This window comes from Portunus trituberculatus, chromosome 3 (genome assembly GCF_017591435.1).
Source record: "Portunus trituberculatus isolate SZX2019 chromosome 3, ASM1759143v1, whole genome shotgun sequence".
Classification (NCBI taxonomy): domain Eukaryota; kingdom Metazoa; phylum Arthropoda; class Malacostraca; order Decapoda; family Portunidae; genus Portunus; species Portunus trituberculatus.
This window is the reverse complement of record NC_059257.1, coordinates 1,827,069-1,850,511: the sequence shown is the minus strand read 5'-3', so window position 1 is coordinate 1,850,511 and position 23,443 is coordinate 1,827,069. Positions and strand designations below refer to the sequence as shown.

Here is a 23,443-nt window from a genome sequence, read left to right as displayed (position 1 = left end):
GTGGTTGTGTGTGTGCTCCGTTTTTGGCTGTGGTTTTTATAGTTAGCGAGTGGTGTTTGTGCTTGGTGTCTGTGTGTAGTGCTTTTGAGTGTTAGTGAAGTGAAAGTGTGTACTGCAAGTGTTAGATTAGAGTGAAATAGTGGTTAGAATCAGTGTTTGTGAGTTAAAAGTATTTTGGTAGAGCGAGGAGACTAGGCTTGTAACTGTCAAGTTGACCTTGAAAGAGGATTAGATGACCTCACTTAGGCCCCCACCACCACCGGTTCCCCCAGTCACCAAGTATTTTTATTTGTTTGTGAGTTAACAGATTGTAAATTAGTATGGCGGTAGCTACTGAGGTATATCAGAGTGTGATTGAGTGCGTGAAAGAGAGTGTTGAGATGGGATTGGGAGAGTTTGTTGTGTGTGAGATGTGTGGGCATGACAGGAAGGTCGTTGACTTTTCTGAGTGTATGGTGTGTAGGCTCAAGAGCGAGAATTTAGTTCTTTCTCTTGAGCACCGAGAATTGCAAGAGGAAATCAGAAAGCTAAGTGAGGGGAAAAGTGCGAACAAGTTCTCATCTTTGAGTTGAAGGAGGAGGTTAAGAGGCTTGGGAGGCAGTGGAAAAATTAGGCAGGAGATCAGTGTTAGGCCGAAGGTTGGACCTTCTGAGGGCGACAGGGTGGCTTGGCCCTCTGTCGGGAAGAGCAGAGTGGGAAGAGGGAGCAGGCGAGCCAGACTGGGAAAGATAGTAGTCAGGATGGGCAGAGATGGCAGGTTGCGAGGGAAGGAAAGCGGAGGCAGTTAGGGAGGATAGGACTAAACCTGTTGAGTGTGAAAATAGGTTCGGTTTGTTGGGGGGGGGGAGTGAGAGTGGAGTGAATGAAGTGGTTGTGGTGAGTGAAAGGAGAAAGAAGGGGGTAGAGGAGAGGAGGAGGATGGTTGTGCCTAGCACACCTCAGGTGTGTGTGTTGGGTGACTCTCAGGTTAGGTATTTAGATAGCACTTTCTGTGGGAAAGACAGGGATAGGAGGACGAACGTGTGTATGCCTGGTGCAGGTGTGAAGGCAGTGAGTGAGGAGGTGCAGAAGAGGGTTGGGGGGATGGAGAGGGAGGGTGAAGTAGTTTTGCATGTAGGTGGGAACGATGTCAGAGCAGGTGGGTCGGAGGAGTTAGTGGCAAGATTTCGGAAATGTTAGGCAAGATAAGGGAGAGTGGTAGGAGGTGTGTAGTGTCAGGAATCTTGCCTCGTGTGTATGTTAGCAGGGAATGGTTGTCTAGAGCCATTGGTGTGAATGATCGGGTAAAAGAGATGTGTAAGGATGTGGGTGTCAACTTTGTGGATGTATGGGATAGGTTCTATGGGCGAAGGATTTGTATGCTAGGGATGGTGTGCATCTGAGTAGGAAGGGTGTGGATGTGCTGAGTGGATGTCTGGAGGGGGAGTTGGGATGGAGTGTAGGGGTGAGGTAGCAAATGCATTCCAGAAGAAAGATGCTAGACATAAATTAGATAGGATAAACAGAGATAGTGAAAAGATTAGGAAAGATTTCCAGGTGCAAATAGGAGAGAATAAGATTAGGATTCCAAATAAGGAGACAGCATCTAGGAAGGTAGCAGGACTTAAATGTTTTTATGTAAATGCCAGGAGTCTTAGGAACAAGAAGGACGAGTTATCTAGTTATATAGTTGAGGAGGACTTAGATGTTGTATGTGTCACAGAGGCATGGGTAAATGAGGAAAAGTTTAGGGAAAATAGGAAAGAATATGAAGTAGATGGATACATTATGTATTTACACCAGAGAATTGGTAGGATAGGTGGAGGAGTAGTTATTTATGTAAAAAAAATCCTTCATTTCCAGTCAGGTTAATGGTATTAAGGTAGATAACATAGTAGTTTCGTGTGTACTAGTCAGACAATTATCTTAGGGGATTTTAATCTTAAGTCAGTAAACTGGGAGAGGATGGTAGGAGATGCTAGTGAAAATAAGTTTATGGAAAGTTTTCAGGATAACTATTTAGTGCAGATGGTAGATAAACCTACTAGGGGGAGGAAGGTTTTAGACATAGTACTAACAAATATTGAGCATTGTTTAAAGGAAGTTGAGGTAGGAGAGACTTTAGCAAACAGTGACCATCATATAATTAGATTTATCATTAATTCCAGTAGGGATAATATAGTGAATAAGACTAGAGTCCCAAACTATCAGAAAGGCAATTATGGTAGGTTACGTCAGTTATTAGGAGAGGTAAACTGGGAAGATAGTTTTGGAAATAAAACTGCACAGGAGATGTGGGATATTTTTAAGGTTGTAGTAAAGGGTATAGTGATGCAGTGTATTCCTTACAAAGATATAAGGCAGAGAAACAGGAAGCCATTATGGTGGACTCATGAGATAGGTAGCCAGATCAGAGAGAAGAAGAGGGCATACAGAGAGTTGCAGAAAAGTGGGGAAGATGTAGATTTGATTAGGTACAGACAGGTCAGAGATGATTTGAGTAAGGTTATAAAAAAAAGTAAAAGGCAGGCAGAGATAAAACTAGCTAGTTATTACAAGGTCAGTGATAAAAGAAATAAGGATAGGATTGGACCACTCAGAAAAGATGGTGTAGTAGTGGATCAAAATGAAGACATAGTAGAATTATTGAATGAACAATTTTCTTCAGTATTTACTAGGGAAAGAATAGGAAATCCTGTTACAAACAGTGCGACGAGTAGTTTAAGAGCTTTAGAAAATATTGATATAAAACCGGGAATTATTAGGAAATTTATTCTTGAACTAGACGATAGGAAAGCTAGTGGTCCTGATGAGCTACATGCCAGAGTACTTAGGAGGGTGTAGACAGTATTTCTGAAGCACTTAAGTTAATCTTTGAAAGATCACTTAGGTTTGCTGAGATACCTCAGGACTGGAAGTTAGCTAATGTTACTCCAATATTTAAAAAGGTAGGAAGGATGATGCGAATAATTATAGACCGATCAGTTTAACTAGTATAGTATGTAAGATACTAGAGAAAATCATTAAGGGTAGTATTTGGGAGCATTTAAATGAGAATAGATTAATTAGAGATACCCAACATGGCTTTAGATCAGGGAGGTCCTGTCTTACAAATTTGCTCGATATCTTAGAATATATTACCAAGGAGTTAGATGATGGAAATAGCATAGATGTTATATATCTAGATTTTAGCAAGGCGTTTGATAAGGTACTGCATAGGAGGCTAGTGTACAAATTGAGACTACATGGGATAGGGGTAGGTTAGTTGATTGGATTAGTGAATGGCTTTCTGATAGGAAACAGAGAGTAGTATTAAATGGGGCAATGTCTGAGTGGAAGGAAGTGGTTAGTGGGTACCCCAAGGATCAGTGCTAGGACCTCTTCTTTTCTTGGTGTACATTAACGATTTAGATATAGGAATTAGTAGCAAAGTATCAAAGTTTGCAGATGATACTAAGATAGCATGTGCAGTACAGGGTGAAAAGGACAATTACAGAATACAACGAGACCTGGACAGGCTGATAGCATGGGCAGACAGGTGGCAGATGGAGTTTAATTCTAAAAGTGTCAGGTTATGCATTTAGGTAAAGACAACACAAACTTTAACTATGAGATGGAGGGATGTTGGCTAGAGGCAGTAGAGGAAGGAAAGGATTTAGGAGTAGTGATAGACAGGACTATGAAATTTTCAAAGCAATGTTTAGAAGCAAGAAATAGGGCAAATAGGATCCTGGGTTTTATAAATAGAAATGTTAGTTATAAAAGTAAGGAAGTGGTGTGTAGCTTATATAATTCCTATGTTAGGCCCCATTTAGAGTATTGCATACAGGCCTGGTCACCCCATTATAGGCAGGATATCAACATGTTAGAAGCAGTTCAGAGAAGAGCAACTAGGATGATACCAGCATTAAAGTGCCTGGAGTATAGAGATAGATTAAAGGAATTAAACATGTTTTCATTTGAGAGGAGATGTATAAGAGGGATATGATAGAGTTATTTAAAATGTTCTCAGATACAAACTACATAGATGTGAGATCTTTCTTTACCTTAGAGGAGGAAGTAGGACTAGAAATCATGGCAGGAAGATTAGAAAGCAAGGCTGCAGGTTAGATATAAGAAAATATTTCTTTAGTCATAGGGTGGTAGACTTCTGGAATGCATTGCCAGAGACAGTTGTAAATAGCACTAGTTTGACAATGTTTAAAAACATATTAGATAAGCACTTAAATTTATTAGATTTATAATTATGTATAGCACTGCATGATAGTTTTTATAAGAAATTTACTATAGTTAAACAAGACATGATCCCCATGTATGGGGACCACAAATTGTAGAGGATTTCGCTGCAGGACTTAATTAATGGGCCAAATATTTAGAATTAGTATATAATGTATTGTGTACTTGTAAGTGTATCTTTAAGTACTGATGATGAGGTCGCTGTGCGACTGATACAGGATAACCTAGATGGGCCCTGGTGGCCCTTTGTTATCCTATTATTTATGTTATGTTATGTTATCCCTATTCTGTCCAACTCTCTAATGCAAGAGTTAACCAGTACGCTCAATCATTCATCCTTTTCACTGGTAAACTCTGGAACTCCCTCCCTGCATCTGTATTTCCGAATTCCTACAACTTGTCTTCTTTTAAGAGGGAGGTATAGAGGCATTTGCTCCCCTAATTCTGGTTGACGGTTTTGGCACTTTTTGAACTCTTTGGAGAGCCAGCGCTCAAGTGGGCCTTTTTCTAACTTTCTTTTTTTTGCCCTTGGCTGGCCCTCTTCCCCACGTAAAAAAAAAAAAAAAAAGGATTACAGGCTGGGTGATGAGAAAATTAGAGACCAATGAGGAGAAAGACTTAGGAGTAACCATGCAAAACACTTTGTCACCGGAGAAACACATTAACAAGATATTTGGGAAAACATATAACATGCTTCAAAATATTGGCCTTGTATTCCACTACCTACATGAAGGAATGATGAAGAAGATATTATGTACCTTAATAAGACCCCAGTTAGAATATGCAGCTTGTGTCTGGTCACCGCATATGAAGAAAAATGTGAAGAAGGTGGAAAGGGTACAGAGGCTGGCAACAAGGATGGTACCAGGACTCAGGGAGTTAGACTATGAGGAAAGACTGAGGAAACTGGGGCTGACCACATTAGAAGAGAGAAGAACAAGAGGAGATATGATAACTATGTATAAATTGGTGAACAAGATTGACATATTGGACACTGAGTTGATAAAGGTGACCACAAGTAATCATCTCTGGGAACATGGAAAAAATTAATAAAAGACATTTGTCTAAATGACGTGAGAAAATACAGTTTCCCGCATTGTAGTATTGATAAGTGGAATAAACTGAGCAGTGATGTCGTTGACGCGGTGTGTGTCAATCAGATGAAAGAGAGATATGACAGGAGTGGAGAAGGAGACAGGACACAAAGAGCTTAGCTCGGACCCTGTAATACACAAATAGGTAAATACAAATAGGTAAATAAACATGCATGCACACACGAACACATGCACACACACACAAATGAAGGACAGACTTACACTTTTATCATGTGCTAATGCAAGTGGGAATTGTAAAATTAAGTCTTCTTAATGTATCACTCAGAAAATCCAAACACTTATAAGTTCAATAAAGAGCTTAAGTCTGAACTTCCTGTAATGTGGAATGAATATTTATGGGGAGGTTGAATGAATTGTCATGTACTAACTGTCAAGGGATATCTTGAGGAAAATAATTTGCTCTTTAAAAGTGTCTGCTGGTTATAGACAACACTCCTGCCTTTCCTCCACATATGGAAGATCTTGACATTGAGTATGAATTTGTAAAAGTCAGATTTTTGCTTCCTATAAACACTTTAAACACTTTATTATAGCCAAGGATATACTACAGAAGGACTCTTCAGAGAACTGTTGGGCTAGCCTATATAATGAGCAATGCTTTTCAGGCAAGAGGTAGGAGAAATATGATAAATATAAAAATACAATATATAAACTTACATTCTAACTAAGCAATAATGGAGATCATATACTATAAACTAAATATATAAAGATTTGACACTAAAAATAGTGTGGTATAGGGATACAATTTTCTAGGATAAAGAATGGGTAAGCAACATGTATAGAATGGTTGTTGTGATGGGTGTTGAAGATCGGTGATGATGGAGTAGTACAGATATTAATGAAGGTTTGGGAAGGCTACATGGTAAAAGTAGGACATTGGCTAATATAAATGTAGGAGATGATATTTGAGTTTATTTTTTAATAGGTTAAGAGAGGGAGCATTTTTGATAGGATGGGGTAGAGAATTCCATACGTGTGGGCCCAAATACACAGTAGAGTGGCGTAAGACTTAAGCCATGGGTCGGTATACAGAGTTGTTGTCTGTGCCATGTGGTGTATTCATGAGAGGGAAAAAGAGACATTGATTTGATTCTTGTACATACTAATTACGGTACAACAGAAAATTTTGTTATATCTTCCAGCTTTAGAATTTTAGTGCTTTTAAAGAGACGAGTGGTGTACTCAAGGAAGGAGCTCTTTATAATAATTCTGATTATCTTCTTATGTAGTAGGATTATACATTTTAGATGCGTAGCATGGGTGGTGCCCCAGATTGGGTTACAGTAGAGTAGATGGGGATAAATCGGAGCATAGAAGAGAGTTTTAAGTATTTCACAGGGTCCAAAGTCTCTTACTTTATAGAGCATGGCAGTGCATCTGAAAAGTTTTTGGGAAATATTACTAGTATGGAATTTAAAAGTTAAGCTTTCATCAAATATGACACCTAAAAATCTTAGTTTATAAGCTCTACTTATTAAGTTATCGTTGATTTTAAGAACAGGCAGCACATTGGTGTTACTATTAGAAAAGAACATGCAGTGAGTTTTATCAATATTAATTGAAAGTCTATTGCTCAGACACAAGCAGTGCAATTTAAGATCTTGATTTGCTTGGTTGAAGAGTGTCATTAATAGAGCCTGTGAAATAGAGGGTCATGTCATCAGCAAAAAGTATAGTCTTGGCACAATTGAATATATTGACAATATCATTGATATAGATAAGGAACAATATAGGCCCTAAGACACTTCCTTGTGGAAATATTCAGTTTCAAGGATACATGTCCATCATAGACTGTACACTGGGTTCTGTTTGTTAAATAGTCCTTGAACCATGAATGTATAGTTCCACACACTCCTTATATAATGATACACACCAAGGGCATGCATGATATGTGCTGGAGTTTGATCTAAATCCATATTGAGAATCACTTAAGATGTGGTTTCTTTCTAGAGATGGCATTAATTTATTTTTCATTAACATTTCAAATATTTTGGAGAAATTGGATAGGGTAGAAATAGGGCGATAATTGTTGGGGTTATTCTTAGGACCAGAGTTATGTATAGGTGTTACATTAACATTTTTGAGGGTTGATGGATATTTACCAGTAGATATGGATTGATTAAATAGTAGTGCAATGGGATTAGCAATCTGGTCTGAGTTACTCTTTAATACGTATAGTGGTGGAAATTTCATCAATATTTGATCGTTTATTTTTGAGATTTTTGATAGCTCTGATGATGTCAACAAAGGTATTCGGTGGGATACACATTGAATGTGCATAGTTGCTTTGTAAGTAGTCAGTGGCATTTCTATTAGCTGGGGTAAGGTATTGTTTAACTTCGTTGCAATTTCATTAAAGTGTTCATTGAGAGCTTCTGCAATTTGACATGAATCAGTATGTAGGATGTTTTTGTACATTAAGGTAAATACTGTATTGCTGTTCTGGATGACCGCCTTCCTGATAGTTCATTAATGGTCTGCCAAATTTTTTTGGTATTGTTTTTGAAGTTGCTAAAGATATTCATATAATAGTTAGTCTTGGCAGCCCTAACTATACAGTATGTGTTAAATGATTACGGTACTGTGGGAAAACATCACGATTAACTCTACCGAGCTTGAGCATTTTAAATAATTTACTTTTGTGTTTGATAGAGTTTAGTATTGCAGGTGTCAGCCATGGACTATTAATATTAAGCCTTTTGGCAGACAGAAATTTTGTTGCTTTGGGGAAATGTGTATTATATATCTTATGCAATATATCATAAAAAATATCAAAGTTTGTATCAATGTCGTCAGAGTTAAGAAGGACATTCTAGTCAATTGCAGCTAAGTTAGCAGTAAATACGTTATGTTTAGTTGTATTAAAAGCCATGTATGTAATTTTATGTTTAGCACAAGGATCAGGCATCAAAACAATATTTAGGAAGGTGGGAAGATGGTCTGATATTAGGTAGTGGAGTTGACAATGGAGTAAAGTTTGTCCATATATGGTCAAGGAGTGAGGGCTGGCCCAGGTTAGGGCTATCAGGAAATCTGGTAGGTTGTGATACATGGGGAAAATAATTTAGAGTTTGCATAGAATTTAGAAAGTAGTTTGTTGGTTGATGGGCAGCATGTTCTAAGAGATTTATATTAAAATCACCAAGAAGAATAGAGTTGTTTCTTGTGAACAGGTCTTGGGCTATGTGTAGGGTACGTGTGAACTCTTCCACTGCAACATGTTTATTGTGTGGTCTGTATATAACAGAAAAAAATTAAGTTATTAGGAAGTTTTAACTTAATAGTGCACATCTCAATGTTCTCATTGACAAGAGTATATAGCTGTATGGGTTCAGCGTGAAGGCCAGCACTAGTGAAGACACTGCCTCCACCATGTTCTTTGTTTGATCTGCAGGTATGGTGAGCCTCATAATCTTTGAGGTTATAAAGATGTTTTGTGGAATCTCTTAACCAGGTTTCAGTATAATATGTGGTGGATTGGTGAGGCAATTTAGAAATTACATTAGATTATCTGAATTTTTCTAGAGGGATCTGATATTTAGGTGGAGGATATTGAAGCATGATTTTGATGCAGTCTTAGTGTGCTGATTATACTCTTCAATGTTGTAGTATTTGGAAAGAGGTGATATCAGTATGACTATTTATAGTTCTAATGATGTCATTGCCAATGTTATTTGTATCTCTAGGGTTATCATTAACAATATCTTCATACAATAATGATTAAGTATTTTCCATATATGAATAAGAAATAATTAAAAAAGATGATGAAGGTGAAGACTTAGTAATAACACTAGGGTTAAGTGGCTAAAAAAGGTATGTGTCACCATAAAAAGCTTTGGAGTTGGGCTACATGATTTGGGTAAATATGTATTGCATTTAGGTATACGTGGAGGGTAATAGTATAATATGAGGTACCTATATGTAAGTTGATGTTGCGAACAGAATGGTAATAATATACAATGTAAACAAGTAATATGAAATGAATAACATAATATGTAGAGAATAACATAATATATAGTGAATAACTGAGTAAATAACAAATGTGGTATATATTTAAGTAAGAAGATAGAAACAGTAGAGGTAAGAAAGTACTGTGTTACAGAGCTGTAAAGAAAGTAGATAGGGAAGCAGATGAAATAGTAGGTAATGATAATAATACTAGTAAGAATAATAATAACAATGATAACTATAGTGATAATGGAATAATAGTAATAGTAGTAGGCATAAGTGTACCAGATCATGAATAGACAGAACAGTGAAAATAATAATAGTTAAAGAGCATACATTGTAAAATACATGTATAAGTACAGCAGGAAGATAAAAAGGTTATTGCACACATAAGGATACAGCATACAAGAACATCAAGGGAAACACACAAAATAGATGTAAGAAAAAACATGACTGTGATGAAAACATACAATTAGGCACTATCCTAAACTTAGGAAATTTATCTAGGAAGTCATTTAGGGACTGTTCATTACTTATTATATGTTTAAGGTTTGAGCATTTTAGTTTTACCCATTTTACCATCTCTGGTATAGCACTGTTGGAAAAAGTCCCTGTTTTGCTTCCTGATATTCCATGTGCTTTTGAAAATAGACAGGTGTTTAGGGGTAAGGCTTTCACTGATATACAGGTCTGGCTTCATTGTGACACAAGCACTCATTATTTCATCCTTTTTCTCACAACTGTGCAGCTTTACTATCATTGGTTTCTTTGCATTTTGCTTATTTCTATTTTCAAGTCTGTGAGCTACATTGACATCACTGCAAGAGGTATTTATTTTCAGTGTTTCTTTGATTGTGTTGACCACAACATCAGTTGAATTTTCTGTATTGGATTCTTGGGGTAAAGAATTATTTATTTGATCATCTAGCTGGGTCACTCTGTTTTCTAGTGTAGATACTTGAGTTTCTAACTGCTTGATATGTTTATCCTTACTTTCAGAGAGGAGTTGAACTGCTTTGATTATTGTGTTTACAATTACTTTATCTTCTTTCGAGATAGCACTGATGTCATTCTGTACCACATTGAGGATGTCATCTATGAGTGAAGATGGATGTGCTGCTGCACTGGGGGAGGACACAGATATTGTTGTGGGAGGCAGGACAGCAGGTGTTGTTGTGGAGGAGAGGCCAGTTAAGTTGGAGTCGCCCTGCACTCCATCCCTTGGGTTGGGATATTGGCCGTGTTTCCTTGTGCCGACCATGGTGATGAATGTAAAGATATACTGGACAGGAGAATGTTGTTAGAAGGTCGTGGAGAATAGAGAATTGGTATGTCCAGTATAAAGAGGTAGAGTCGTTTGTTTTGGTCAGCAGTGGAGATTATTGGAACCTCAGGCACATGGGTGGGAGTCGGCATTTAATGACGTTGTGTATGGCGATCAACGATGGTTTACATCACTATAGTATTTTCTTGGTTGAGAGTCATACCTGAAGAGCCACTGTGTATTATAGGCTGGGCATTGCTACAATAGTAGGAGGGACAAAATGTAGGAGTGCCAGGATGCATATCTGACTCGAGGTTCCAGTGGTAATTAGTAATGTGAGAAGTTGTATACAGTGGCTCTTTTTGCCAGGTGTTTCCATGACTCAAACAACATCAGTGAATTTTGGAAGGACTACTTACATACCTTCCACAGAACAAATTTCAGTGACAAGGCATGGAACAACATCATTAACTGCAGGTTGCAGTTTACCTGGAGGAAACCTTGGTCAGGTTGTGTGCCTCATAGAGACTTTGAGGACATTGAAGAGGAAACATATGCAACTCTAGTGAACAAGATTGTGATCACTGCCCAAGTTTGGGCTTAGAGGTCAATGGGGAAGATGTTGAGGAACTGGTGGGGGACCAAAAACAAGAACTCACTAGAGAAAAGCTTTCAGACTTGCAACATGAAGTCATATAGGAGAAGAGGAAAAAGTGGTAGAAGCTTCAAGTGCTCAGATCAAAGAAATTTGTAGCTTTTTTAGAGAAACATTAACCTGACAATTAAGAAAAGACAAATTTCTAAGGATTGTTATCTTGTGCAAAAAATCAGCCATCAAATCACTTCCCGAGAAACAAAATGGGGAAAAAACACCAAAAAGACCTGTACACAAATGTGACTCTCTTGAAGGCATCAGGCTCAAGGGAAGAGGTTTTTGCTTCTGTCTCCTCCTCCATCCAACCACCATCCATATGTGCCTTCAACTATCATCAACAACTTACTGTTTATAGTTTAGTTGTGAAGTGCTATATTACATTACCTTTATTTTTTTTATTCATTCATTTATTTATTTATTTCATTTATTTATTTATTTATTTATTTATTTTTTTTTTTTTTGCCTTACATAAACACAATTTTTTTCAATCATTTCTCGGCCAGTAGAACAGATCAATTGGATTTACATGTATTAAAATAGGCGAGACTGATTTGGTTCGCAAACATTTTAGATCATGAACAAAGTCATAGAACCAATTAAATTCATGAACTGCATTCTAATGAATCACCCTACTATACAGCACAAAAACTAAACAATAGACAAAAATCAAAGCTTCCTGTGAAACCAAACAAAAAATAAAAATGTTCAAAGTCACCTTCCCAGTCCTGGTACTTCATCACAGCCTACTAGCTCACTTACCAAGGCGTCCATAGTAAGGGTGTTTGGCAAAGCGATTGTACCATCCAGTGGCCAGGTCTTCATGTTCTGGGGCCATCGCTGCCATGTGGGAAGCATTCATGGCTGAGAAGTGGTCCCATAGATGCTCCAAGGGGGCCAGGAATAGGGTGTCTGTGTCCACATAGATTAGGGCATCCACCTCATGCAGTAGGGACTGGGAGAGGGAGATTTGGGTACTGTTCATATTATCAATGGTAGTGAGTTATTGTTATTGTCACAGGTATTAATGCTCTTAGTTATTTTGTTTTAATTGTGAGCTTACTGTCCCTATTGCTTTTATTACTATTGTCAATGTAGTACTGTTGCTAGTTGTCAGAATTATCAAAATTATCAATAATCATTATTCAACTGATCATCATCACTGTCAGATAATTCTGATCATGACCAATGATAGCAAAAGTAAATACACACACACACACACACACCGGCATAAAGAGTCTCTGTGAAGCACAAGGTTTAAAAAGTTTTCTCCAGGTGGCAGCATCCTGGCCAGGGGGGAAGGTAATACTGTGCAAGTCCAAGGTGATGCGGAAACGAACATCAGTGGGCCAAGAAGAGTGCTGGAAATGGAAGTCACAGATACATCAGCAAATATTTACTTAATTATGTATCACACCAACATTTCCCTTCCCAATGTGCATATTTCATTTTCACAGGCATCTGTTGACAAATACTGCCAGACTGCTACTGATAAGTAATATGATAGTGCAAATTGTCTCTGAAATTGTGCATCAGTTTACTTTTAAGACATACTACAATGCATGGGGACTCAAAATATTAACATAAAGATGGACTGTAGCAGGCCACAAAGAAATCCATAATGTGAGTTAGGGATAGAAGTGAAACCTACTTAGGAACTGATCTGTGCATGGGTATTTGACAGGTGTGAAGTTTCTCTCATGACCTGCAAGAGTGATCACACCTGATCACACCACTAGAAAAATGTGGTTTATTGTTAACATAACTGAAGACCAAAGCTTTGCATCCTTGTAACATAGTGACATACATTCAGAAAAGAGTGAATGGACTGATATAAAAGTAAACATCCACAAACAATATGTATCAACAAAGGTTTAGTATGGATTTTATTTACTCCTTCTGTACTGCATTAGTAATTCAAGGTTACTATTATCATTTAATGTTAAATGATGTCCACAAGTATCTAAAGCTAATGAGTAAGTAAGTAATAAGGGATGTAAAATATTTGTGTAATGAGATGATATTAACAGTGAGTGTGCTTATTGGCCAACTGTATAAATATTGACTGTGTGTGTGTGTGTGTGTGTGTATTTACCTAATTGTATTTACCTAATTGTAATATACGGGAAAGGAGCTATGCTCGTACTGTCCCGTCTCCATATCTACTAATGTCCAGCTTTTTCTTAAAATCATAAATATTCCTTGCGTTGACCACTTCCACGTCTAAACTATTCCATGCTTCCACCCTTCTATGAGGGAAGCTATATTTTTTCACATCTCTCCTATAAGTGGCCATTTTTAGTTTTTTCCCATGCCCTCTCGACACTCTTTCATTCCACATACACAGATCTTCCCTATCCATTTTTCCATGCCAATCATCACTCTGTATATTGCTATCAGGTCTCCCCTTTCTCTTCTGTTTTCCAGGGTCGGAAGTTGCATTCTGTTCAGTTGTCTTCATAAGTCAAATCTCTTAAGTCAGGCACCATTTTTGTTGCAGCCCTCTGTACTTTCTCTAGTTTCCTTATGTGTTTCTTTAAGTTCGGAGCCCACTGTATTGTTGCATATTCAAGCCTTGGTCTTATCATGTGTGTGTGTGTGTGTGTGTGTGTGTGTGTTTACCTATTTGTGATTACAGGGCCCGAGCCATAGCTCTTTATGTCCTGTATCTTTGTCCACACTTGTCCAATTTTTCCTTCATTTGACTGACACTCGCCGCACACACCACATCCACGCTCAGTTTGTTCCATGCATCAATATTCCGATACGGGAAGCTATACTTCTTGATGTCGCTCGTGCAGGAATCTTTCAGTATTTTCTTTGGGTGTCCTCTTAGGTAATTACTGGATGCCATCGTGATCAGATTCTCCCTATCCAAAATGTCCACTCCATGTACTATTTTGAACATAGTTATCATATCCCCTCTGACTCTTCTTTCTTCCAACATGCTTAATTCCAGGCTATTTAACCTCTCCTCATATGGTACCTCCTTGAAGTCTGGTATCATTCTTGTTGCTAACCTCTGCACTCTTTCCAGTTTCTTGACATGTTTCTTCATGTATGGCAGGGGTTCGGGTAACATTTTTGGGTGTTACCCCAATATAATTTGTAGTAAAATGAATTTACCACCACACTTGGAAGTACTCTGGTGGACAAACCAATTTACTTACAGAATTCATGGATAATAAATAAACAAAATATGTATATTGGAAAAAAATTTTAATTGTTAATTTCATCTATCATAGGAAATAAAAGTCTGTCTTTTTGGCATGGAAATAGCACACAAGAAAAAGACGTAGGAATCACATTTATAAACAGAAATAAAACACTCTTTTTAGCATTATATGGCACACAAGCAAAACTATTGACCATCATGTATTTCAAATTCATACAATAACAAAAGAAAATTTTATTGAATCCACTATTATGGGGAAAAAATGTTTATCCTTTCTTGCATAAAAATGGCACACAAAGAAAAATAATATTATTCTTTCTGGCATAAGAATGGCACACAAAGGAAAATAATGAAGAAAATATTGAAAACTTAATATTTCAACATCAGATTGAAATCTTTAATATTTTCATATCAGCTACCTCAGGCTTTGGAAAAATGATACTGTTTCATCTTGGATACAACAAACTCAATATCAGGGATTTTTTATGTTACTGCTACTAGGATGCTGTCTTCAGGATTCAACCCGTTTCTGTATTTTGTTTTTAGATTTACAGGGGTAGAAAAACCTTGTTCGCAAAGGTAAGTTGTTGCGAAAGGTAGTAGCATTTTAGTTGCTTCCATATGTGCAGTTTTATAAGCCTTTGCAGTTTCTGACATCCAAAAACTTGAGAGATCATCCTTGCTCTCAAATTCCATTTTTGTTTCGTTGTTGGAAATAAGTTCAATAAGCTCTTCTGCCAATCCTTCAGGCTGTTCAGGCAAATCAGCCAGCTCACTTTTGAAGGGATTTACAACCCTGCTGACAGTATGTGAATCAAGTTCTGGAAAAGTCACAGAACCTATTTCTAAGTTTGGTCAGTTGCCTTTAACTGACTCCTTTATGTCACTAAGACTGCAGTCTTGACAGTCTTCCAAAAAACTCTCCCAGTTTTGGAAAGGCAGCAGTCTTATTGGCATTTATTTTCTGGTTCCAATACTGAAGCTTTGATACAAATGCTGAAATTTTTTCCCTTGCTAACAGGAAATTGACGCAAAAGCAGTCTCACTGAGGATTAAAAACAGTTTCAATACTGATTCAATACTGATGAAGCAGTTTCAATACTAATATTTCTCCATTTCTATAGTTTTAAAGATCGTGGGAACCTCGATGCATTCTTTTCTCTATAGACTTTTCTGAGTTTAGAGATGAAAGAGGCAATATGAGGAGGCTGATAAACGTGGAAAGAGAGATAAGATACATGAAGGAAGTGAAGTTGAGTTTAATGGACAAGCAGGACTGACTGATAACAGAAAACACAGAACTAAAATTGAGATTAGTGGAATGTGAGAGGAGGTACAGGAGATAAAGAAACAAAATGATATACTAAAGTCTACATGTCACAACTATGAAGATTCCTTAAGTAGCCTACAGAAAAAAAGTGCAGGATGGGATTAAAGACAGAGTAGAAAATGGAATGGGTGAAAACAAGGTGGAGGAATTATGAAATGCATGGAAACAGGAACAGGAAGAGGAATAAGTTAAATTTTCAGAGGTAGTAAGGAGACAAATTCAGGGAAAAAATAAAAGATACAGTTATACAAATAATACATTTATACAAATAATTAAGGAGAAGGAAGATCTCATAATACAGTTGGTAAGGGGAAATGTTACATAATTTTTGGGATGAAGGAAAAAAGAATAGAATTGGCCTTAACTATTATCAAACAGGTCCAGGACAGCACACAGGAGTTGGACCAGGAAGTGGAGGAAGTGAATAAGTTGGGAAGATTTAGTGAAGGGGGTAAGAGACCAATGAAAGTGATAATGAGATCGCAGGTGACATAGGAGGAAATTATGACAAGGAAAGGGAAGCTGGCCGATGATACTGAACGTAAAGATGTATAGATAAAAAGAGATGAACCTGGAAGAGAGGGGAAAAGGAGAAAGTGCTAAGAAATGAAGCTAAGGAAAAAACAAGAAAAGGACGGAGATTGAGGAAAACAATTTCTACTGGAGGGTTCTAGATATGAAACTAAAGAAATGGTATCTATGGAAGAAGGAGGAGGCAAGAAATTATGAGTGACTTGTACTAACATAGATGTTTTATATATATATATATATATATATATATATATATATATATATATATATATATATATATATATATATATATATATATATATATATATATATATATATATATATATATATATATATATATATATATATATATATATATATACACAATGATGCGATAATTGGTGTGGAAGAGGCACATTATTTTAGCATTGTGAATGCTTGCAAGTATTTTATAGGTTATAGGTAGTGTTTTGAGCTCTACCTATCTTAAAACCTAACCTCTGTAAATACTTAAAAATAATAAACACTATATACATATTTGTAATACATAATGATATTTGCTAGTGTCACTGTCACTCAATACACAATGATGAAAAGTGTCACTGTCACACACTACACATATGATTAAAAGCGTCACTGCCACTCACATGGAATACAAGATATACATATACGTGTCACTGTCACTTTCCATATATCACTCTCTATTCGAGCGTCACTATTGCTCACTTAGAATGATACCACTTAATCGTGTTTCACTATCACGCACTTCACACAGCCATCTGTGAACAGCCACTTAAAATTTTTGTGTACCGCAGCCTGCGGCACTCAGGTATATATATATATATATATATATATATATATATATATATATATATATATATATATATATATATATATATATATATATATATATATATATATATATATATATATAAAACATCTATGTTAGTACAAGTCACTCATAATTTCTTGCCTCCTCCTTCTTCCATAGATACCATTTCTTTAGTCTCATATCTAGAACCCTCCAGTAGAAATTGTTTTCCTCAATCTCCGTCCTTTTCTTGTTTTTTCCTTAGCTTCATTTCTTAGCACTTTCTCCTTTTCCCCTCTCTTCCAGGTTCATCTCTTTTTATCTATACATCTTTACATTCAGTATCATCGGCCAGCTTCCCTTTCCTTGTCATAATTTCCTCCTACGTCACCTGCGATCTCATTATCACTTTCATTGGTCTCTTACCCCCTTCACTAAATCTTCCCAACTTATTCACTTCCTCCACTTCCTGGTCCAACTCCTGTGTGCTGTCCTGGACCTGTTTGATAATAGTTATGGCCAATTCTATTCTTTTTTCCTTCATCCCAAAAATTATGTAACATTTCCCCTTACCAACTGTATCATGAGATCTTCCTTCTCCTTAATTATTTGTATAAATGTATTATTTGTATAACTGTATCTTTTATTTTTTCCCTGAATTTGTCTCCTTACTACCTCTGAAAATTTAACTTATTCCTCTTCCTGTTCCTGTTTCCATGCATTTCATAATTCCTCCACCTTGTTTTCACCCATTCCATTTTCTACTCTGTCTTTAATCCCATCCTGCACTTTTTTTCTGTAGGCTACTTAAGGAATCTTCATAGTTGTGACATGTAGACTTTAGTATATCATTTTGTTTCTTTATCTCCTGTACCTCCTCTCACATTCCACTAATCTCAATTTTAGTTCTGCATTTTCTGTTATCAGTCAGTCCTGCTTGTCCATTAAACTCAACTTCACTTCCTTCATGTATCTTATCTCTCTTTCCACGTATATCAGCCACCTCATATTGCCTCTTTCATCTCTAAACTCAGAAAAGTCTATATCTGTATTATCCTCAGTCAATCTCCTCAGTCCAACAGATGTTTCAACAAATTGTTGATTTTTACAACATGGCGTTTGTTTTTGACATCGTACGTCTGGCCATGCAACCCAGCTCTGTCTCTCTCTCTCTCTCTCCATTTTTTCCATCTATACAGTATCTGAATCTTATTTACTATGGAGACAGCAGAACCCTATGGCTCCCTATTCCCCTGAACATACATGTAGGTCAGGCTCCAACGCCTCCTGAAGCGCTTTCCCTGGGAACTACTTAGCAACGTCTTGATGTTGTGGAGTCTCGCGCACACGCATGTGTGTGTCTATTTCTCTTTTTGTTAAAGAGTTTTTGTTAAACAGTAATGTTTTTTATTCACCAGCTTTTTTTTTTTTTTTTTTTTTTTTTTTTTTGTATTTTATGAACTCCTTCAGTTATAGGGAGAAGACTTGGAAAAGTTGAACTAGCTCTACTATTCACTGCTTGATAGCACTGATAAGCACACCAGCTAGTCATCTTATCCACCAACAGACAACCTATTTAGGTCATGTGATTTGATTGAAGTGAAGAAATTTTAAATTGATGCTGGTTAGCAAATTTCTATTAGCATTACTGGGGATCCTCGCAATTCAACAGGATTAGAGCGGTTTTTCATCAGTCAAATCAGCGTTTATTCGAATCGTGAAGCAATTTTTTCCATAAGATACTTAAGAATTAGGGGGGATAGAGACCAAGCTCCAGCCTAGACCTGCTCAAAACACTAATTTATTTATTTTTAGTACTATTAAAGGCTTCATTTATACTGTACAGTAAAACCTCAGCTCATGACCATAATTCGTTCCTAAATCCTGTTCGTCACCCGATTTGTTCGTCCCCTGAATCAATTTTTCCCATAAGAATGTATTGAAATACCATTAATCCGTTCCAGAACAAAAACAAAAATCAAACTTTTGTCCATAAAACCAATTCAAAATAGACCTTTAATGTATGCATGACATGAATGAAATAATTATAAAAAGCCTAAATTGATTTACTTACCTAAATGCTATCAAAATGATAATAAAATTAATAAAAAAGAAAAGGTTATTTACTTGAGAGACTGGACGTTGATGGCACGATGGAATGGAGGAGAGGAGGATGGGGAGGAAGACAGACAAGATCCGAGAAGACACTCATGAGAGAGGACTTTGGATGTGCGCAGCGTGCCAGAGCTACACAACAGCTGTGTAGCGTCACAAGTCAGTGCCGCTATGTGGGGCCCCCTTATAGTGAACATCGGCGTGGGAAACATGGAAAGATTGCCAGTCTTCGTCTCTGCCTTGGAAGACCCTTGCCTGCTGGGGATTGACTTCCTCACGCATGTGGGAGCAAGTTTGGACTTCCAAGAAGGGAAGTTAAAGGTACGTGGCCAGGAAGTTCCTTTGATCCTCGGAGGTGATGCTCAGTGTGAGAGGAGCGGGCAGTAGGGCAGTGTTCCTTGCCAGGCAAGTGAGGAAACAGCTGTGATGGATGTGCCACAATCTGCAGTACCTGGACAAGGCCAGGATGATAACAGCAACGCTGAGAGCCACCAGAGCAGCGAGGATAATGCCGAGGAAGCTACAGTAGAGCACGCCGGTAACATCACCATGCCCAGGAAAAACAGGAGAAAATTGTGGTGGCACACACATTATGTTATGTAATATTTTTTTGTATGTTCCTGTTTCTATTTTCTTTTGTGCTTATGTTTTGTTTTGTTGTTGTGTGATAGCCGGGTTGGCTATCACACAAACGGCTCACCTGCCGGCGAGCCATTTAACCACGTTCGCCCCCCGAAATATCGTTTGCCCCCTGGATCGATATATTGACAAATTTTTTGGTTGTCTCCCGAATTGTTCGTCCTTAGAGATGTTCATCAAGCGAGGTTTTACTGTATCTAACTTTTTTAATAAACACATTAGGGTGCTGTACAGTACATTATAAAAAATAAAAACACTTAAAACAGTCTCGCGGTACTTGTCCCTGTTCTTCCAAATTGTTGATACTGTTGATCTAGGGACACCCATTTGTGCTGCAACAACACTGTTAGCTATACCTGCTTCACATGGGTGACTGTTTTAATCCTCAAACTACCGTCCTATAGCTTTAATCTCTTCTTTGTCTAAAGTTTTTTCATCTTTCTTCAATAGGAAGATCCTTAAACATCGGTCACTTAACAATCTTCTATCTGATCGCCAGTATGGTTTTCGTCAAGGATGCTCTACTGATCTGGCTTTCTTTATTGGGTCTTAGTAATCCTCCTTTAGAGATTTCGGTGAAACTTGCTGTCATGTTAGACATATCAAAAGCTTTTGATAGAGTCTGGCACAAAGCTTTGATCTCACAACTATCCTCCTACAGCTTCTATCCTTCTCTCTGCAACTTCATCTAAGTTTCCTAACCAACTGTTTTATTGTTACTGTGGTAGATAGCCACTGTTCTCCTCCTAAATCTAATAACAGTGGTGTTCCTCAGGGTTCTGTCCTGTCACCCACTCTCTTCCTATTATTCATTAACCCATAAACTGTGGCATTCACATTCAGAGGGTGTCTCCTGGTGCGGCTAAATCAGCAAACGATTGACTTTCAATGAAAGATATATACTTTATAAAAATGTGTCACACATACTTCATTTCACAATTCTGTAACTCAAAATTTACTGTAGCTACCATATTTCTAAGTATTTTTCGCCACAAAAATGGATTTCTGGCAATATCTGGAGGCATTGTGGAGAGCGGGATGGGAGGGGGGAGGTAGGGGGGGCGGCAGTGGGGATACACACAGACCGCTTGTTGCCACTGTTCGTCGACAGGACAGTGTTGTCAACACTCGAATGTTGTCTCTCTCTCTCTCTCTGGGCCGTATGCTCGTCTCTCAACATCATCCTTAAGTAAATACTTGGGTTTCCCAAGGTAGCTCAAGACCTCCCTTAGAGGCATAATAGGCATTATATCATAATTTACCTATGACGAAATGGTAATCTGTTCCTATTGTGATAAAATATGTGATTTTCAGATGTCTTTGATCTGAATATGAGGGCAAAAAACACAGATGCAAAAACGTTTACAAGACTTTGGTGCTCGAGTGAGAGGAACTGAATTCGCGTTGTGATGTTTTCCTGCGTGGTGTCACGTTTACCTTTAACTAAAATATGTTTAATGAAGTGAAATTTTTAAATGCAAAATTATGTATTCAAGATAAATAAGTATTACTTTTATTTGTATGTGGAAGTAGTAGAAATGAGAAATGTTCCTTTGGTAAGGCTAAACGCATTGTTTAGGTGGAGATGTGGCACCAGCGCCCATGTTCCAACGCTTTCAGCTGAGCCCAGGGAGAAGTGGAGCGAATAGATCACCAAGTCAACTGTTATCACATCTGTATTTCGTACATAAGGTAAGTACATCGATAAATACCATTACGAATCATCACCTGTACTAGGCAGCAAGGCTGATATAGGACAGTTACTCAGATATCGTGTGTATAAGGACATGCTGATCCTTAGGTGCTACACAAGGGGAAGCTTCTGGCCACGAAAACCAGGAGTAATATATCATGATGTAGCCTAGTATGGATGATTACAGCTTGACACGTTTACATACATGATGTAAAAAAGTCAGTCTTGGGCGGCTGTTGTGCTTGTTGGTGCGTAATGTGCAGGCAGAAGGCCGTGTGTCTAAAGGCAGTATTTGATTCAGGAATGTAGAATCTTGTAGTTGAGTTATTTCAAAGATTATTGAATGATCAGGCTGCCTTGTTGAGAATAAGACAGTCTGACGAAAGTACGTGGCTTGTGCTTAAAGTAAGCACGCTATTTGCACTTTCTCTCCTTGTGGGTTGTGGCAAATTCACTTTATTTTTTCCTCATTTGGCCACACAAGTATTTTTCATTGCACGGTGTTGGAAGTGTTCTGTACAGCCACACACCTCCAGGGGGATGCGCTTGTTCTCTTTGACATAGACAAATAAATAGTTATTTATGCCCTTAAGTTATATACTCAGTAGAGGAAAAAAAAAAAAAAAAATATATATATATATATATATATATATATATATATATATATATATATATATATATATATATATATATATATATCATGAATGATTTAACAGCTATATATACTACCAAAGATTTTGTTTAGTAGATACAGGTTAGCTTAGGATAGGCTAACCTAACCTAACCTGTTCTTGACACAGAGATGTTGGGTTCACTAATTAACTGTATCTGAAATGATAGTGGCTGCATCACCACATAAAGATATTAGAAGATAGGCTTCATAGTTACATGAATCTGTTCTTTGCATTTTGTACATATTTTTGCTTTTACAGTGTGTGTGTGTGTGTGTGTGTGTGTGTGTGTGTGTGTGTGTGTGTGTGTATTTACCTAATTGTATTTACCTAATTGTAACATACGGGAAAAGAGCTATGCTCGTGTTGTCCCGTCTCCATATCTATTAATGTCCAGCTTTTTCTTAAAATCATGAATATTCCTTGCGTTGACCACTTCCACGTCTAAACTATTCCATGCTTCCACCCTTCTATGAGGGAAGCTATATTTTTCACATCTCTCCTATAAGTGGCCATTTTAGTTTTTTCCCATGCCCTCTCGACATTCTTCCATTCCACATACACAGATCTTCCCTATCCATTTTTTCCATGCCAATCATCACTCTGTATATTGCTATCAGGTCTCCCCTTTCTTCTGTTTTCCAGGGTTGGAAGTTGCATTCTTTTCAGTCTGTCTTCATAAGTCAAATCTCTTAAGTCAGGCACCATTTTCGTTGCAGCCCTCTGTACTTTCTCTAGTTTCCTTATGTGTTTCTTTAAGTTCGAGCCCACTGTATTGTTGCATATTCAAGCCTCGGTCTTATCATTGCAGTAATTATTTTCTTCATCATTTCTTCATCTAGATATACGAACGCCACTCTTATGTTCCTCAATAAGTTCAATACTTCTCCAATTATTTTGTTTATATGTCTCTCTGGCGATAGGTCATTGGTAATTGTCACCCCAAGGTCTTTTTCTTCATGACTGGTTTTATGTCTTCATTTCCTATCTTGTACATACTCCTGATTCTTCTTTCACTCTTGCCAAACTCTATTTTCTTGCATTTTGTCGTGTTGAACTCCATTTGCCATGTACAGCTCCATTTCCATATTCTGTCCAAGTCTTCCTGGAGTAGTTCGCAATCTTTGTCACATCTCACTTTTCGTAACAATTTTGCATCGTCTGCAAATAGGCTCACATAACTGGACACCCCATCCACCATGTCATTTATGTAGACTGCGAACATTACTGGTGCCAACACTGATCCCTGTGGAACTCCACTCTCCACCAATCCCCATTCTGATGGTCTGTCCTTAATTATTGTTC

The 23,443-nt window shown here is 37.5% G+C and overlaps 1 protein-coding gene across 1 annotated transcript in view; it reads right to left on the bottom strand.

Moving 5' to 3' along the window:
* LOC123510050 (glucoside xylosyltransferase 2-like) overlaps nt 1-23,443 on the bottom strand; it is a 136,090-nt gene that overhangs the window by 72,300 nt on the left and 40,347 nt on the right. Inside the window, exons 3-4 of the mRNA XM_045264824.1 lie at nt 12,421-12,555; nt 11,957-12,149 (exon numbers count right to left, since the gene is read on the bottom strand). Of these exons, the coding sequence (XP_045120759.1) occupies nt 11,957-12,149; nt 12,421-12,555 (328 nt within the window). The remainder of the gene's footprint in view (nt 1-11,956; nt 12,150-12,420; nt 12,556-23,443) is intronic.